The 19773-nt window shown below is 33.6% G+C and overlaps 1 protein-coding gene across 1 annotated transcript; it reads right to left on the reverse strand.

Annotated features, from left to right (window-relative positions):
• On the reverse strand, positions 1–19072 carry LOC106079724 (meiotic recombination protein REC8 homolog). Its single transcript, XM_056035460.1, has 19 exons — positions 18932–19072; positions 15541–15609; positions 14917–15056; positions 14101–14173; positions 13882–13996; positions 13368–13440; positions 13063–13142; positions 12822–12973; positions 12272–12396; positions 11517–11665; positions 9812–9967; positions 9621–9672; positions 9061–9171; positions 8716–8795; positions 7189–7304; positions 5680–5807; positions 2857–2923; positions 2602–2714; positions 1–2007 (listed from the first exon to the last, which is right to left on the reverse strand). The coding sequence occupies exons 1-19, from the start codon at positions 18982–18984 to the stop codon at positions 1922–1924; spliced, it is 1938 nt and encodes a 645-aa protein (XP_055891435.1). The 5' UTR covers positions 18985–19072; the 3' UTR covers positions 1–1921.
• Between the last annotated feature and the right edge of the window lie 701 nt (positions 19073–19773).

The following is a 19773-nucleotide window of genomic DNA, read 5'->3' on the forward strand; positions in this document are numbered from 1 at the left end:
ACTTCCCAATTTAAAAGCCCAGATTTTTTAGGGTCATTTACCTGTAGTCTTACAACATCCCTCCAAGAAGTGAAATGAATGAAGGAAGAAAGTAATGAAGACACAAATGTACATCAAAGAGTCTGTCATTTAAAAACGTCTTCAGGTTAAGAGAACAATTGACAGATCAGAATGAAGTAAAGAAAGAAGTGTTTGTTGAAGGAATCTTTCCACTTGTTAAGAAAAAAGCCACAAAATAAGGCAGAATAAATGTCCCCAAGAGTCAACACTGGTGGCCCAACAGCATGCCAAGAAAAAGAAACAAAAACTTCATCAGTTTAATTGACAACTAAATACATTACTAAAAACTGTCTCATTGCATTAATAATTTTCTTAGCTTTTATAAATTGAAGCACAAAAGTTGAGTGTGGTCATCATTTAGTGATGTGTAAAATGTACGCAGTAACATCAGAGATTACAAACATAGAGATGTTAACGTTCTTTTTATTCAACATTTTTATAAACATTACCAAAAAAATGAATTTTTTTTTTATAAAACGAAAGAGACTTAAACTTTATAAAAATAAGTCATTAACAAAAATAGTTTCACAAAAAAAACAAATAAAAAATGTTTTTTAATGATAAACATTATAAAAGTATAAATGATAAAAAATATGGCACCAACAGAATATTAATACATATAAAATAGGTTCCTAAATAGTAAAAATTATTTATGGTAGGAGGGATTGTTATCTTACATCAATATTCAAGAGATCCTAGGTTAAAATGATCACATGATTCTGTGTTGCAGAGCACACCAGAGCTAAGTTTTAAAACAATTTATCCTTTTTGCCTGACAAGTTGTTAGCTCTACGCCTCAAATATTCCAGAGATAATTTTAAAGATACATAACAAGTATATTTCATTCAAGCTACTGCATGAAGACATTTACACACACACACTTTTTTTTTTACAATTTAGCAAAATAATTTTTTTTTTACAATTTAGCAAAATAATATTTTTTTTTTACAATTTAGCAAAATAATATTTTTTTTTACAATAACTTGAATTTACATTATAAGTGCAAAACAAGCAAAGACAGCATAAAAATTTCTTTGAAATTAGAATACAAATGTAATACTTCACAAAATAAATTCAACAATAAAAATGTTTGTACAATTTTCTTCAAAATGTATTTAATTTACATGTAAAATGGAAATTTAGGAATATGAGGTTTTTTTTTTTTTTTTTTTTTTACATGTTTTGAATAAATGAAGTGTGAAATTTCATAAATCAAACTAAATAATTATGTAATCTGCATGATTGATTTTTAATCTATTTTATGTACACATGTACATATAACAATTTTTCCAATATTGTAATAGGTACATATGTACAACTAGTAAACCAGTTTTGTTAGAATACATGTGTAGAGAGCTCAGTCTGTATTTTAGAACATAACAGAATAATAACCTGTATGAAATGTAATTCATAATGTAATTGTGTCACTGTTGCAGCGCTGGAGTCAACTAAAAGGAATTTAAGTTTATAGATATGAGATGGAGATAATTTAAGGAGTTAAAGTACATTAGAATAACACTAAGATTAAAACAATATGATGCAGATATATTTACAGACATTGTTTCATTGGCATTAGAAACATGTAGAAAAACAAAAGAGCAACTAGAAAAAACATTTTAAACTGTTTTTTTTTCCAACAAAAGTGTAAAAACATTAACAAAGAGCAATAACTCAGTAAATGTCAACCCACAAAAGTCATAAACTATCAAGGGCCAGACAATAGAACATGAAAACTAAACACTATAGATTAAATAAAAAGTGTCGAAATCCTTTGCATATATTTAATTGGCACGAGTCTCTTATCTCAGTCTGATGCTAAAACCAGGGAGCATATAGGTTTTGTTGTTTGCAGTTCTCAAGGTCATCCTACATTTTTCACCTCCGTGATGAAGATGTCTCCATAGGGAATTTCTTGGAATACTTTGACTTTCATTAAGGCAGCATGAACTTGAGAAGGAACCAACCAAAGTCAAAATATTATCTCAGTTAAGCATTTTGAAAACTTGGTCATCTACAGTAGACCACACTAATACCAACAAAAAATTAGTTCAGTACAATGTCCAGTGTGTTGCCTTGTTGTTCATTTTAATAGAGACAAAGTGAGGAGGTAGAAAAGTCTAAAAAGGATTCAGATGAGGAAAAAAAAGGCCAACAAAAAAAATTCCAGAATAATTTTCCTCCCACACACAAGAGTTCAGATTAGTTTAAAAACCGAAATGATTGGTTTCCCCTTGCAAGTGCTGCATCTTTCACTTTATTCTGCTCTTGATCAATGTAACATTCTTTTCTCTCATTTTTTCTCTATTGTAGGTTTGAAAGATAATTTTCCTTATTTTTCATGCAAAATGTGTAGCTCCTAAAAAGAAAACCTTGCCCATGCCTAATGCAATATTGCAGTAATGTTGGGACATACTCAGCACAAATAGTTTATGTAAATTATGTTCAATACATCCACATATCCTCTACTACATCAGACAATGTAACAAGTTAAGCAGAGCATAGAAAGTAAGCTACATATTGCAAAAGTAGTCTAGTACTTACTGAGCAATTCCATAAACATTTTAGCAGCCAACAATCTGGAGGTTGATGTTGGTGGGTATAGTTTCTTAAATGTTACTGGAGCTTTGGATTTGTCTTCATTTGTTTTGTACCATCTAATAAGAGGATTAAAATTATAATCAAAACATTTTTTTTTTTGTAAACAATTGAAAGTGTGTGTAATCTAAATATGTATTAAATACTCAGTATGCATAATTTATTACTTAAAACACTTAGCAAATGAAATGCATAATTTACTTCATGAATTCTGCAGAGGGACTGATTCGTAAGCTGGCTCTAGGGAGTTCTTCAACAGTTATATCTTCTGTTAAATAAAAATAGTTGAAATCTTTTTTTTTTAACAATGTTATGATTAGTTCAATTTAAATTATGAAATACATTCACTTTCTCTCTTCAAAGTTGTGAAAGTATTTAGATAAACATGAAGTCTTAAGGAATCAATGGCTGAAAAAATAGTCCAAGCTCAAATCTTATTATGATAACGTTAAAAAGACAAAAACTAAAGGTTACAGGTTTAAATTGACCATAATACATCAAGATGTTCCATTAAATACAAAATACCAAAAAATAGTAATCTTTTTTTTAAAATGGAAAAAGAAATCAGAGAACAAAAATGCAATAATAGAGTAAAAAACATTGTGCTATGATATAAGGCAACATAATCTAATAATAAACTTCAAAATAAAAGAGATCATAAGGCTGAATTTCCCTCTTTTTAAACATGACAATGAGCACACCTATTAGTTTTGAAACTTTTGCTGTACCAGCTTTGAGTGCAGCAATGACCTGGACGGAGCAGGAAAACTTTGAGCCTGCGTTAGAGCCTGTCACTTTGGACCTTGAGGACCCCTGTCGATCTGCCAGTGCCTACGAGGGGAACTTGAATTTTGATTGTTGCATTCAGGCGGTAAGCAACAACTGTACATGCGGTGCTTCACAAAGGGAATGCAAATGTCAAGAAGCTCATCAACAGGGTCTGAAACCAGTGGACTTCGATACTTCTATTTTCACCAGCGAGAGAGGCCCTGAAGGTGGTCAGAAGAACCCTGCAGCTGATGAACTTTTGCACCTTAAACGTTGTGAAGGTGCCTTACAGACAATTCTCCCTGAGACGGCTGAGGCTGACAGTTTGTTAAACAGCGTGGCTTCATGTGGGTCTACAGCTCTTTCGCGAGTCATCCTTAGAAAGGGTCTGATGAAGCGCAGTTCTGAATCAACTGCATTAACAACAACAAGAGCTTTCACTACCACTCGATGTGTCAGGTGGCTGATGCCAGCGACAACCGTCAGGATGGAGAGGCCACGTTTGCGACATCGTGTCGAAAGAAACTTGGTCAACTGGAGAAGGAGAAAACGGCACCTGCAGAGAGCAGTGTGGATCGCTTTGTGGGGAGCACGCTCCATACAATCTGTGACTCCCACTGACCGACCTCCACCTGCATTGATCAACCGTGAACATATTTCTTTTTGGGACAAAAAGACTAAGGTGGGGGTAGTGTTGTAACCCTGCCTTGCACCAGTGCTTGAGGTGCGCACTAGCGCACTAGTGAACGTTAACAGGAAGAGACTAGAATGGAGAGAAGAACAGTGCATCAGGGATTGTGAAGAGTCTGAATGTTTGGAAACTAAGAAGCCAGCTTTTGGTGCTGCCTGAAGGTTGTAGAAGGGACCTGGAGCGAAGAGGGGAAGGCTGTCGTTGGTCCACATTCGGGTTGCTGTCTAAAGGACTGGTAAATTAGTAGAAAGACTCTGAGGAAGCTGAAGGATGCTATGTGTTTGCCCTAGTGAATAAACACCTGTCTTTATTTCCTGTTACACTGTGTTGAGTTGCATGCCTATTCGTTGAGTGCCTAACCTAGAGTTACAACAATATTTACCAGTGCTTAAGGCCCACCATTAAACTGGGAGGAAAGTTATGAAATCTATGGGATAAGAATCTCCAACTGCAGTTTCCATTAATATGGCATTTGGTAACTAATTATGAACATTCTAATAAAGTGGAACTAGTCATTAGCAATCACAAGCTTGTACAATGTAAGAAAAAATGACATTGGTTGTCTTGGAAAGACTTTTAAAAAAGGTCAGAAAACAAAAGAAGACACAAAGTACAGGTAGTCACGAAGTTTAAACAAGTGTCTTTTGCTTTGTCCCAACTGTTTGTTTTTTCCTCTACTTGTATTACTTGTACGGGGCGAGAGTGCCTTGCATTTTTGTTTTGAATTGTTTTTGCTAGGTCACAAGGTCCGGTGACATTTATTGGTCACTCGTTGTCCTGAGACAGTTCACCCTCTGAATTTGGTTGAAACGGACGGTGTGTTAGTCCATAAAAGATTATTAGTCTGTACTAGTTTCTTGGACTTGTATTATTCAGTAGGATTTTTGGACCCCTGTTTAGGGTGAGTTACTTCATTGTGATATCTCTTATTGTATATTATGAGGTTGTCACTGTTTCTAGTTTTGATTAGAGGTTGAATTTTGTGTTATTTCGTTATAGGGTGCCAGTGTTGGAGCTGCATGTACTGAGCTCGAGTCTATGCCAGTGTGGGCGTCGCTTATCGTCTCAGAAATATATATATATATTACAGTCTTCAGTGTCATTGTCAGAGTGGCGATCATCGACGGCGTTGAGTGTCAGAGCAGTTACAAATCAGTTGGTATCAGTTGAGGTCTAACTTTATTATTGCCCAGGTTGGCAGTTTTTATGACGCCAGTCGGTCAGCCTCTGGTGGACTATGAAACCAGTGTGACAAGTTGATAGCAGTAGCTAGGTGCTTATGTATTATTGAATAATATCTATCTATATATGTTATATATACATGTTATCTATTCATCATTCTAATTGTACATATACATCTATCAGTATCATACAATTAAATTATTATTTTTTTTTTGTTATTTAAACCATCCACATAGTTGGTTACGAATGTGTGTGAATGATGTTCTTGTCAGGTTGAACCTCGGGACCTTAATTGTATACAGCTATTTAACAACACAAATAATTCCTGAACCTGACAGTATAGACTATTTTGAAACTGTCCACTTCTAAGCCTGATTACAGACCTGGCGGGAGAGCTGGTGGGGAAAGTAAAGCTTCATGTTCTTCTTGCAGACTTGGTAGAGTTACAAATCCTTGTTCAGCTATAGAGGAGAATGCCTGGTCTCTTAGTGGAGATTTACTTTTTCTTGCACTGTATCAAAATAGAAAACAGAAGTATGAACTTAATGAGTCTCAAATACATGAGCTTTGACCTTTCATAAAAAATCTTATCTTTACAGTCATCTATTTTTTTTTAGACATCAAAGATATCATTCCACTAATATAGTGGTCAGCTATCTCAAAAAACAACTCTTTACTAATTATCTCTTCTAAAATTGTGTTTTCATTTCCTTGTAACTTGACATTAAGTCTACTGAGATGAAAAGTAACATCTCCCATGAAATAAAATTTTGGACCTTCAAACTGCTTAGTGAACACTCTACTCAATAGGAAATTATTTTTTTTTATTCCCAGTAAACAGTGAAGCTTTATAAGTGTTTCCATTTTCATTCAGAAGATTTGGATACTCACTCTCTACCTCAATAAGAAATTCTTAAGCTTGGAGCTAGTTACGTTTCTCTTTAGGGCCTTTAGAGAAACAATAACTCACACCAAAATCGCATGCACTTGACAATGCAATCAAAAGTCAAAACAAGTAAAATATAAAAATACTTTTTTTTAATTAAACTTTTTTTTTTCCAGTCAAATTGCATCAGTTTTTTTTAAATTAATCATGTAAATAATTTTTAATATATAGAGACTAGAGGCGCGGTGGCTGAGTGGTAAAGTTCTTGGCTTCTGAACTGGGGGTCCTGGGTTCAAATCCTGGTGAAGACTGGTATTTTTTATTTCAGAATCTTTGGGCGCTTCTGAGTTTACCCAGCTCTAAATGAGTACCTGACATTAGTTTGGGAAAAGTAAAGGCGGTTGGTCATTGTGCTGGCCAAATGACACCCCCGTTAACAATAGGCCACAGAAACAGAAACAAGTTTCTTCATCTGTTTATGTTAAGCTCAAATTTCATGCTTATAGAATGCTCAGTGTGCTATGATCAAATCACTATTGTAAACTAGTAGGCCACAGAAACAAGTTTCATCATCTGCCCTAGAGACAACAAAGGGGGAACAGATCTAGATTAGCAATAATTTAATAAGAATAATTGCACAAAGATTCAAGATGAAAAGTGGGGAAATAACCTCTTAAAGATTCCGCAGAATGAGCAAATATAAGCTTTGTAAAAATGTGTATCTATGTAACTTAGTGATGCTTTGATGCCCACCAAATCACAGAGATTCAATGAGATAATTGATACACGTTTGTGAGCGCCTATTTACGCTATTGTTACTTTCTAAAAATAAGCCTCTTTTCTGAAGGCTTGCATCTCAAAAAAACTTTCAAGGCAAGTTAGTAAATGATATTCCATGCCTATATTAGACATTTGATCAAATTCACGATCCGCAGTTTGGGACCACTGCATTAAAAAAAAAAAATGTAATGCTGCAGTTGTTTGTTTTTTTAAGAAGTCAGTCTACCTTGTTGTCAAAGACTCATCACCAGACAGCGCTACAATTGAGTGACTTCTGTCTTCTCCAGCTAATGAAGTTGATGTTGCTGCCCTCTGATGTTCAATGGATGAACTTGTCAAATGCTGGAGATACAATCAACATAATTCTTTATCTTTATTTTCCATGATGAAATTTGTCTTACGATTTGTGCATTGAAAAAATACATTATAATTATAGAGACAAAATAAATATTCACTAGTAACGTGAAATGTTTACATCAGATAGATCAATTCTATTTAATGATTTAACTGTCAGGGGACAAAAGAGTTTTGGTGTCTGTTTTTTTTGTATCTTAAATTGTATCTCTTTTGAGATGGTAAAGTCTCAAAATCCTTTCCAGGAGGGTGTTTTTTTATTTTAAAATCTTTCTAACCTTCTTTTGAATGTCACTCTTGAACAGTTGTCCGAATGAAGTTTGTTTGTTACCAATGACATTGCTAGCAGCATTTATGCTTTTCTGCATTTATATTTTGATTTATAATGTTCAGATTCCCATATGAGGCAGAGATACTGAAACTTAAAATACTGTCTAATCATCATCATCATCAAACTCCATTAGAGTAAGGGCTTGAGAGGCTCAAATCCTCTCTTGCAAAAGCCCTGGACAGAAACCCTGCTGTCTTGCGTAGTGCATTAATGTCGCCATACAGGTCGAGAATTTTGGGTTTCCCAGACCTGTCGAGACGGAGATCAGCAAGTCTGGGGCAGTCAAACAGAATATGAGGCACGGTTTCCTCTTCTTCCCCGCAGCGAGGGCACCGTGAATCGAAATTTGGCCATAGCCGCGAGAAATATGAGCCAACAGGACAGTGGCCTGTCCTGCACTGTGCTATAATAGCTTGCTCAGGCCTGGACAGCCTCCACCACGGGGAAGTGCGGTCAGGGCGCCTCATGCGCTCCCAGACCCCAGACGGGCTTTTTGGGACTTGTCCCAGCACTCAAACCACTTTTCCATTTCTGTTTTTTGTATTATAGCCAGGGCTTGATGAAAGCTTACAGCCTGATCAGTGGGTGGAATTTGCCCTCCCTGGTGGGCCAAAGAGTCTGCGATTGTGTTGCCAGTCACACCTATGTGACTCGGTACCCACTGCATTATTACAGGGGTGCCATAGCGTTGTTTGATGTTATGTGAAGCCATGATGACAGTGTTGATATTGGGGGGCCATGGTCCGGGGCTTTGCAAAGCATGTAGTACAGATTTTGAGTCAGTGACCACAACAATCTGTGTTGCCCTCAAATGTCCCTCGCCGAGTTGAGAGTCAATGACTTTTAAGGCTTCACAGACTGCCATGGTCTCCGCATCAAAACTGCAAACACTACCACATGGTCCAAAGATTTTGACTGTGTGAGAGCCAAGAAAGTCGATGTAGGCTCCATAGCCTGCTCTTCCAGAATCTTTTGATGCCGATCCATCAGTGTATGCAAAAAAATACTGTCTAATAAAGATTTACAAATACAATTTTCAATACTAGTTTTATGTTCATTCCAACTCACAAAAATTGTAGAACTTTTTCTCTTTGCAACTACTTCCTCAGGTGAATCGTTAGGGCTTAATTTTCTTTTCGTACCAGTTGCTGAAAAATATCAATATAGGCCTACAATTATATCTACAAGGAAAATAAAATAAACACACCCTAAAAACTTGTTTTTTTCTGTTTGCTTTAATATACATCTACAATTGTTACTTTACTTGGCTGACTTCAAAAAGTGCAATTTTTTTTGCAATTTACATATATAATAAAATATATATACAAGGCCTAATTTTAAAAGCTATACTCCTTCAAATGTGTTTATTTTAAAACAATTATTGAATGGTAGTGTAACAAGGACAAAATTTACCTCTAGGTATTGGACTGGTAAAGGAGGAAGATTCTGATTCAGTTTCATAAGTTAATATACCAAATTTGCAGCCTTTTGTCCAAAGTGGAAGTACCAAAGGATTGTCAAATACTAAGAGCATAAAACAGAATTGTTAATAATAAAGAAATGTTTTAAAGTGGAAAAAAAAAAACTTACACAGACCTGTCTTTAAAATTGTGTTTTTGTAGAAGATTATTCAACAAAATCTGTATATGTCAGGATGGTCCTTAGAATGAGACTGATATCTTCAATAAGTGAGATATTGAGTTTTTTAAAGTAATTTTAGAGATCTTAAAGTTGTTGAAAACATTTGCAAGTGTTTTTATAAAGTATGTTATAACATATTCCTTTAGAATGATCCAATAATACTTAATAGTTCTTGAAGAATCATATACATAAATAAAACGTTAAAGTAATTTACTGTAAACTTTAAATTTCACTGATATGGTAAAAACAGATTTACATTATCTAAAATCAAAAACTCATTTTTACTTTATTTTGCTCTTAACATATATTAGAATGTAGAATATAACACTCACTTAAACTGCCAATATTTTTCATGTATTCTTTCTCTGGAGGCTCTGAATAAGTCTACAAAAATATTTTCAAAAAGTCTTTTTACAATAGAAATTTCTTTTTGTTTCCAGAACAATGCTTTAACAAAATAGTTAATATGAATTAACACCTACATGTAAAAATAGCAATAATTATGATATTGAGAACCACAAACCAATGGTATAGTTGTATCTGATGCAGTCAGCATGTTATTTTTCATTTCCGAACGTTGAAGTTGAATTTTTGAATCAAGAATTACTTTGCTAGGCTTCCGTTTTCTGGCTGGGCTGGGTCTGGGTAACAGGGGAGTCAACTGAAGAATGGGCAGTTCCTAACATGAAAAATTGACAAAACAAAACAGTAATTAAAGTAAAAACCAATTTTTGAATGAGATGAGTGAAATTGAGTCTAAAATTTGTATTTTAAATACTTGATTTGAATACAGCAACCACCTTACAACACTTTTAAGGTGATAACCCATGAAACATGAAGTTGAAACATGCTGTTAAGTGTTGTAACCCTGTCTTGCACCAGTGCTTGTGGTGTGTGCGAGCGCACTATTGAACCAGAACAGGAAGGCACTAGGATAGAGGAAAGAACAGTGTATCAAGTGATTGTGAAGAGTCTGAATTGTTGGAAACTAAGGAGCCGCCTTTTGTGCTTCCCGAAGACTGTAGTCGGGACCTGGATCAAAGGGGGGAAGGTTGTCGTTGGTCCGTATTCAAGTTGCTGGTGAAAGGACTGGTATAATTAGTAACAACACTTCGAATGCAGAAGGCTGTTATGTATTTGTCCTGGTAAATAAACACATATTTAGTGAAGAACAATTGTAAGTTTTAATTGCTTTAATTACCTGATCTTAGATATCTTTCAAATGTCAAAACCAATCTTAAAATTTAGCCAGATGTAATTTCCTGGAAAATTTGGAATGAACCAAACTTTGGTTTTTAAGTAAATTTGTTTTGAAAACATTTTAATATGCATTTCCTGAGAAACTATACATTATGAAAAATCAGTAGATAAAATTAGAAAGGTTCTAAACAATAATTTTTATCAAAACTTGACCAAAAAAATGCATTAGACATTGACTAAATAGATATATCTAATTCTGCTAGCTTCCCTACCAAATTGTGGGTAGTCATTACATTGTAAAGTGCCAAGGTCAGGTTTCTAGGGGTCACAAGTTTCATTTTATAATCAATTATATTTGTAATGAAGAAAAATAACTAGACAATTTGTTGTAAAAGATTATAAAAAAGTTAAATATTTTATGCAGCTATGAATCTTGTAACATCTGATGCAGATGAGGCTGCATACTGCTAGGGTCATTTCAAGTTTAATTATTGGTTTCAGTGCCTTTCTTCAACATTAGATATTGGTAAGTCACTATTAAAAACATACCATTTCTGTTAGTCAAGTTAACAGCTTAACTATTAACACATTATATTAGATAATAACGACTATACGTTTTCAAAGTAGAAGTGTTTCATTTTGTCATTTATAATATATAATCTAATATAAATTGTCCACTTTAAATTTTACAAATCTGAAATATTGATACCATAAATATGTGTATTGTTTATTTTTCAGTACACAAGATTTAAATTTGAAAATAGAAATATCATGTCCAGATATTTCTAATGGTGTGGGACAGTTCTAATCTCACAAGTATTTAAAAGAAAAACAGTTCAATTGAATATTCCAGTAAAGTTAGGGAAAAAAGAGTCAATAGTGAAACAGAAAATGTGCTTGAAAAAAACTTGACATTACTAAGTTTACAATCCTTAATGGCATGATTTGTTGTCAGTGTAACTCTGAAATTTATTTTAAAAAATGAGGTAATGTTTGTTTCAAGTTCTTGATTCTATTAAAATGTATACCTTCTGTAACCAGTCATGAGTTAAACGAGCAATCGGAGAAACAGCTTCTGTCACATCTAGAATCGTACTATCAAGCATGTTACCGGCACCTTCAGATGTTGGTCTCATGACTAATTCTTCCTGCCATGGCAAACTAGTATCAGCATCACCTAATTATAACAACAAAAAAATCACAATAATACAAAGAATAAATTCTTTGAAATAAGAATTTTAAAGTAATTTTATTTATTTAATATACTGTTAAAAATGTAAATATACTTTATCAATTTCCCTCAAAGTTCTTAAAAAGTGATGAATTAAAATTACATCACTTTTTTGTCCCTATTCATGTATAAACTTAAATTAACCCATTAGCTCCTACTGCAGTTGTTTCTACATTATGTGCCTAAAACATTGTGACATTATTGTTATTTTCTAAACTTTGCTATTCAAAGAGCTCATCATGTCACGTTTAGAGCGAGATCTAGAGCGTGGAGTTTTTTTTTGTTTTTTTTTTTTTAAGTGAAAACCAGATGTGTATTGCATTTAAATTTATTTTTTTTTTTACATTTTAAAGGTATTAAACATATTTTTGTTTAACTAGACAGTGATCTATTTTTTTAAATTGTTATTTACTAGTAGAAGTTCTTATGGGTGTGTGTGTGGGGTGGGGTGTGTGGGGCGGTGGTAAAGATTTTTAATCAGTTACCCCTCTTTGCTTAGGATTTTTCAGAAGGGAAAATAGGAGCTATTGGGTTTATAGTCTGATGCTTCACCTCCTTTTGGTCCTTTCTTTCTGTCTGGTGAATGGTGACGCTTTTTTTTTTTCTGTGGTGTTTCAGGAAGCTCTCCTCCTGCCTTAACTGATGGTGTTAACTCATTGGTAGACCTGTGCCGCTCTCTGAAATATTTAAATGTTCTCTTATTTAGATACTTCATTGGATTCATAAAGCATGAATATCTACAATAGTATGCATTCTCAGCAAAAGGTGTTACTATTTAAATCAAAAAGCTTCACCGTCTAAGCTTTATAGTGTTTCTTACTTCCCTAGTTGTAAATGTTTCATACAAGTAATATGTTAGAGACATATCAGTGAATTGATACATGATAATAAACATTTTCTACTTTGCAAATGGATTGTCAGCATTTGTTAATCTATATTTCAAATTAAAGAATCAATCTGGTTACTTAATTTCTATATCTCTGGAAGCACTAAAAAATTTTTAGATATTAAAAAAAAGCATTACACATAAAAAAATGTACTGAGCTATTTAAATAAGGTTACATACATCATAGGACTGAACTATTTAAATAAGGTTACATACATCATAGGGCTAGTTCCAGTAAAACAAGCGGCAGGGGAACGCACTACTGTCCCTGGACTTTCATCTGAAGATAAAAATATCTCCTCACTAGAGTGCTGCAGTAATAGCAGGTTCTCATAATCTAGTGCTGGAAGGTCTTGCTCTCCTGGCAACTAGAACACAATATGCAAATATTAAGATCAGATATTCTATTTTTATTACTTATGTAAAGCGAACATTTAAGTAATTATTTTCCTTTTACCATAGGGCTGAGATCTTGAATATGTTTGTCACTGATTTGAATTTCTAGTGGATCAGACACTGAGTGAGGGCTGCCAAGTTCTGGATGTAAAAGATCAAAGTAATCAAAAGTTTTAACTAAATAAACAATATTCATTCAAATAATAATTAGGCTTTATGCAAATTTTCTGATGAAAAATTAACATTAATTTTTAAATGCATTTGTATAAATATGAATAAATGACAACAATAAGACAAATTATAAATAAATACAATTGTATTCACTCAAAAAAAAATTCTTAAATGAGATAGTTCAAGTATGTATACCTGGTTTAATAAGTTTTGGAAAGTCCAAAAGCTGCATATCCATATGTTTAGTAAAATTTCTATCCCATGATTCCTTTAATTTAAAAAAAGAATATTATCACTTAGGGTATTCTACTTCAAAAATACTAATACAAATGTAGCATATGCTGTAATTTAATTATTTTTCAGATTAATTCTCAAATAGACTGCCAGAAGTAAATTTTTAAAAATCTAAAGTTTTATTAGATGTAACATTTTGATTTGTCAAAAGGTGCAACTAAATAAATATTTTTAAAAATTAATCTAGATATGATAGCATATAATTTAATATAAATCATTACCTTATCTAAACAAACAAATTATGAAAAAAACTATCTTTAATGTATGAGCTTTAAATAATAGGAAAGCTAAACGAACTTTATCAAAAGTATTTATATAAAAAAATAGAAGGAAATATAAGCTTTAACATTTCAAATGCAGACTATTAGTGGTGAATGTGTTTAAAAAAAAAAAATATTTTAAAGTAATCACATACCAGAAGTCTATCAACATCTACAGTAGATTCTTTGTTGACACCAAAAAAGGGATCATAATGCTTATCTTTAATACTCAGAGGAACACAGGATTCCAAGGTAGATATGTCATGTTTACTGAGGACATAAGTTTCAATTTGAGTTACTGGACATTTCGTAGTGAATAGATAGAATACTCTGATATTAACCAGGAAAGTATATATAAATAAGATCAATACTACCTGGATACAACAAGATCAATTTCTCCTGTGACATTTTCTGGATGAACTCTGCGCAACAAAGCTGAAACTTCAGCTGAAGACAGAAAAAAATATTTTTAAGTTTATTTAGGCTATTTTTATATAAGTAAACAGTCTTGTAAAGTCTTTTAAAAAAATTCAAATTATAGCCAAAGTTTAAATAGTGAGAATAATGAACTCTGTATTTGTTATCTAAAACATTTAATTAAATGATTTAAAAAATCAAATTTGTCAATTTATTGGAAACCGACATTCCTTAAATAAAGTAACTAAAGTAAAAGTTAAGTAAAGTATATGCATAATTGCATAATTGAAGAAGCTTAAATGAAATAGATTAGAAGGAATGAACAGGATTATACTGAAATTTGTTACTTTTGTTTACTAAATTTGATGTTTTCCAGTCATTGTGATGGAAGACTATGACAGATTTAAGTAAATGCTCTAAGTTGCTCAAAAAACATTTGGATTCAAATTCAATACAACCCGTTTGACAGCAAAGCTTTTTAATACCACCTTGTCAGAATCCTCAAAGTGGAGAAAAAAATGGTCTGTTATTTTTACAGATTGTTTGATGATTTTGTTGTTCCAGCTTTTTTTTTTTAAAGATTCCTCATAAAAACTTTGATAAATGATAATGTATATTTTGAATTTTTTCAGACATTGTTATATCCAGCCTTGCTTAAAGGTTTGCAATTCGATGTGAAAGTACAAACACATGCTTATCTTACAAATGCTTATAAAGTATATAAGGTATCTAATGGTCAGAAATAAGTTATCTGCAAGTGAAGAAGTACTCACCTAGAAGAAATTCCCATTGTTTGTTGAGAACTATAACAGATCCGTACATAAGCTGTGATGACAGATAGAGGGAAAATCGTTTTGGGCGTTTGTACGTTTCTTTTGAACTATAGCCAGTGATATGCTCAAGTATATCAGAGCTGAAACATTCAACACAATTATTTATAGTTAACATCCATTTTTGCATAAAAGGCCTAATTATATAATATTTACAAAGTACATGTATGATCATGGCTTTTGACCAAGAATAAGCTTTTATCATTAAGAGCCTACTTTCAGACCTTGTGATCTAGGGGACAGACAAAGTAAAGGTCATAAGTTTCTGTTGCCCATGGTTAACAAGGGTATAATTTGGCCAGTACAACAATTATTCGCCTTTACTTTTCCCCAATAATGTCAGCTACCCATCAGAGCTATGTGGACTTAGAGGTACCCTAGAGATCCCAAAATTAAAATTCCCAGTTTTCACCAGGATTCGAACCCCTAGGTTCAGAAGCCAAGCACTTTACCACTCAGCCACCGTCCCTCCCAAAAGAATAAAGCTTGACATTTAAATATAAAAAAATAACTACAATAGTAATATCAGGTAAAAGCTAGATATTAATTGAATGAAAAAATTATCACCATGTGGCTGATATGTTAACAACATGTAGTTCTCTTTTTGTAAGCACTCGAGTCTGAGTTGCTGCTAACCTGAAAATAAAAAGTACATTTCTAGATTAGATCTATAATTAAGATGTAGATCAACTATAATAAAAGGCCAACTGTAGATAATAAGTGACCCAATCTCGATTTTTTTTTAAATTTTAGGTGACTAACCAGCAACTCTTGTAAATAATTTCATTTGGATATAGACTAGATCAGATGTATATCTAGATCTTATATAATATATGGTACTTGACAAGAGCTATCGTGATCTAGAATAATCCATCTGATGTAGATGTATTACTATTCTAGAAGATTTAAACTAGATTCTAGATTGGAGATCAACTGGCTATACATACATACATACATATATATATATAAGTGCATTTGGGCAAAAGCGCGATCAGTCAGTGCAACCATTGGGCAGAAAGGGAACTGCCGAATGGGCACTTATAATGACTAAGACCCCTACCATTTAGCGCATACAGCAGCAAGCTCCAAATGGACTGGTCACATGATTTTCAGACTTTTCTCTGCTAGTGCTTAAGGTTTTTAGGTCTTCTAAGAATGTGTAACGCAATGTTAGACCTGGATGGCTCTGTTTTTGCTCTCCTTTTATGGATATCTTTGGTAAACCTGTTTCAACTTGTCTAAGGATATGTCCTGCAAATCTCATTCAATGCTGGGTCACTACTTTACTTAGATGATAAATATCCATGCAGAAAAGGATTTATCTAATGGTGACAATCTCAATGTATGTTATTCCTAGAATCCTTGAATCCTTACAGCTGCAATTTAACCTTTTATCAAACTTTACAGATCACTTCCAAGTCTGGTTGTTGGACCAATGATATTAATGAGGGTTTAGACCTTGGTCTAAGCCAATTGAATTACAGAAATTACAGCCTCGGCTTACCATTTATAAAATTATTTTTTTTAATATATATTTACAGTGTAATACTATCCTAACACATTTTTCGTAATGATGGAATAGTTTAATGGATTAACTACATGTAAATAAAGATCTAATAAGACTAATAGTAATAAGCTAGAGCAGTGGTTCTCAAACTGTTGTCCGCGGACCTGAGACCACCGTAGGAGGTCCACAAAAGATAAAAATTGTATACATTTATAATAACTTCTTCCGCTTAAGAAATGGATAGTTTGAATAATAATCAACTGGCCCCTTAATACTGTTTAATTTGTCTTTTAGATACTATTCTATAACTATTGTTGCAGCATAACAATAACAATCATGTGATAGAAACATATTTCACGCATGAAAATTACAATTTACTTCTTTTTTTTACAAACTAATCAATGTCATTCTTTCAATTTCTCTTTTTTTTTTAAGCCTATCAACATCAATCTTTTCTTTACTTCATCACACCATTCAAAGAAGAAGGCCAAACTTCGTTTTAAAGTTTCCAACTGACAGCCCTAAGACTCCACGTCACACTGAAATAAGTCTGGTTTTTAATCTTGCACATTTTATAATAAATATTACAATACAAGCGGCTAAAGTGGTAATACGTGTTAGTTTAATTGTTTATTATAAAGCCATCTAACCTTTAGATTATCGATAAATATTTGATGCGTAAGCAGAGATCTGAAGAAGAGCAGAGTGCAATGGAAATAATGATAATGAACTGATGACACAATTCCGTAAGAAAGGCTGGACCATGTAAATATGCTCCAGAATATTGACAATTCGGATTTTCACCGTTCAAAGGCAACAGCCACAGTGCACACATGGTTGAGGAGAGTTTGATTATGCCAGCGGCTTTGGAAATATGCCATTTGAGCACACAAATAAGGCTGTGTCAGGAGTCTGATAATATCATGTGGCTTGTAAAGGGGTCCCAGAACTAAAAAAAAGTTAGAGATTTGTAGTGCTGATACCTCTAGACTTTGTAGGCCCCGCTTATTACTATTAAAGAAGTATGATTACATATAGATCTAGAGTCTAGTCAATCTAAATTATTATAAAATTAGACTAGTTATCTAGATCTTGATCCGGTCAAAAGCAACTGACTTCAGGCAAGCTACATTTAAGCAGCAGTCCATTGAAGTAGCTTTCCTTCAGAGGTGCTGGACATGGATTGGCCACACTCTTCGGCTTTGCAAGCCTGTTCACAAACTATGATTCTCCATAAAAATAGGACCGCCCCCCCCCCCCCACTCAGAGGGCTAGAGTGGGGAGGGCAGTACATGCAATCGCCCTCTCCTCAACCCCACCGAATCGGCTGATACCAGAAGGGGAGCGACATAATATAAAATGTATATATTAATTAACTAATTTTGTTCACAAATTATGATTTCTCCATAAAAACGGACTCCATCGCCCCCTCCCGACTCCACCAAATCGGCCAACATACTAGAGGGGGGGGGCGTAATAATCTAAAAATAGGTTGAAATATAAATAATTAGTATATATTATTAACATTAGTAATATATTCGTCCCTACCGCCTTCCCCCCCTGGATCCGCCAGTGATCTCTAGATGTAGATAAAATATAGGTAGGCTGTTTAGATCTAGACTGGATGGCTGCCTGGTCGTGCGGTTTGTGCACTGAACTGTCGTTCGGACATATCGATGGTCCCAGGTTCAAACCCTGCCCGCTCCCATCCCCCGTCGCCTGCGGGAGGTTTGGACTAAGGTAACTAAGAAGTAAATTATCTTCAACTCTGATTCACTCTGGACTGAAGCAACTTAAGGAACATCCGAAACATGGAAAACATTTTTATACAAACAATCCACTTGACCTTGTGATTGTGTCAGTTGTAGTCTAGATCTAGATTCTATATAGACTTTGACTTTAGATCTAGATTCTAGACTAGTTTGTGACAGTCTTGACTATCTAGATTTTAACTTCAAACTTGTCCAAAAAAAAAATTAAATGTCATGACACTGACACACTCATGTGACATCACATCGTCATGATGATGATGATCATCATGTCATGTCAGACAGTGAAGATCATCATGATGCTCTCTCTACCAAGAGACCCGAGTATAAGACATTGGCCCCAAATCACCCCAATAGAAAGAAAACTATATGGAGAGCTCCCTGATTTGGAAACCACTGCGCAGTTCATCTCATGTATTGGTCTAGTCATATGTACACTCCAACATAACAATGAGAACGATGAAGAAGAAATCATCATGATTTTTTTATGATGATGATCATGACATCAATGATCATGATGTCCAGATCATAGATTATAATACTAATAATAGATAGATCTAGGCATTCTAGGTAGTACTAGTACTACTACTAGTAGAGATGTCTTTCTGAGTAAAGTCGTCTTTAAATTAAAGTATTAAAGTTCAATCTAGATCTGTATTTAATAGATCTATATAAAGATTACCATATTAAACCAAATCTTCCGTTTCTTTTTAAATAAATGTGACTGTAAAACATTTTGAGTATAAAAATTGATGAACAATGATCTCTAGCCCAGTGATTCGATATCTTATTATCTAGTTGAACTTCGTAGTGGTACTTCTATTCCCGCCACTGACAGATGTAGAAATTTAAAAATAAGGATTTGGTTATGTACAACACTGACCCATATATATCTAGATAATTTACATTTAGTAATATTTTTTCCGTGCTGCAACTGGATTAGATTAACTAGATCTAGTGATAATAGATTTTTGTTGTTATTACTTTTGTTGTTTTCATTGCTATTGTTGCTGCTGTTGTTATTTCATTTGATTTTCTTCATACACCTACATTGAAATCGAAAGCTGTAGATATTTGTCAATGAAATTCAATCTAACTTTGTTTCAAAAAGAGAATTTTGAGCGTTATTCAAGAATTGTGTAAAAGTAAGTAAAAGTACGTTGATTGGAGGAAGAAGAATTTATAGCTTGCGCTTTGCGGAAGACATAGATGGTCTGGCAAGGACACAAGAAGAATCTGCTGATCTAATGCATAGACAAAATTTCTTTAGAATATGCAATGCAATTCAATGCTGAAAATAGGCCTACACATATTATAACCAATAACCAGCACGGCTTTAAAAGAGACATCAGAATTGAAATAATAGGCTTAATGTTTTTTAAAAAGAAGATTTATTATTTCACTCTCTATATATACTTCTTAACTGTTTATCAGTCAAAACCTCTAAATATCCGAAATTCATATTCAGCAATAACATAACTGCTGGACATAGGCCTCTATAAGGGACCCTTATTTCAAAATAGC

This window comes from Biomphalaria glabrata, chromosome 1, assembly GCF_947242115.1.
Source record: "Biomphalaria glabrata chromosome 1, xgBioGlab47.1, whole genome shotgun sequence".
NCBI lineage: Eukaryota > Metazoa > Mollusca > Gastropoda > Planorbidae > Biomphalaria > Biomphalaria glabrata.

Coding starts and splice junctions, on each gene's coding strand:
- LOC106079724 (XM_056035460.1), bottom strand. CDS start 18,984: ATGTTTTACAGTCACATTTATTTAAAAAGAAACGGAAGATTTGGTTTA. Junction 11,666..12,271: donor AAAGAAAGGACCAAAAGGAG/GTGAAGCATCAG, acceptor TGTTATAATTAG/GTGATGCTGATACTAGTTTG. Junction 2,924..5,679: donor CCCACCAGCTCTCCCGCCAG/GTCTGTAATCAG, acceptor TTTATTTAACAG/AAGATATAACTGTTGAAGAA.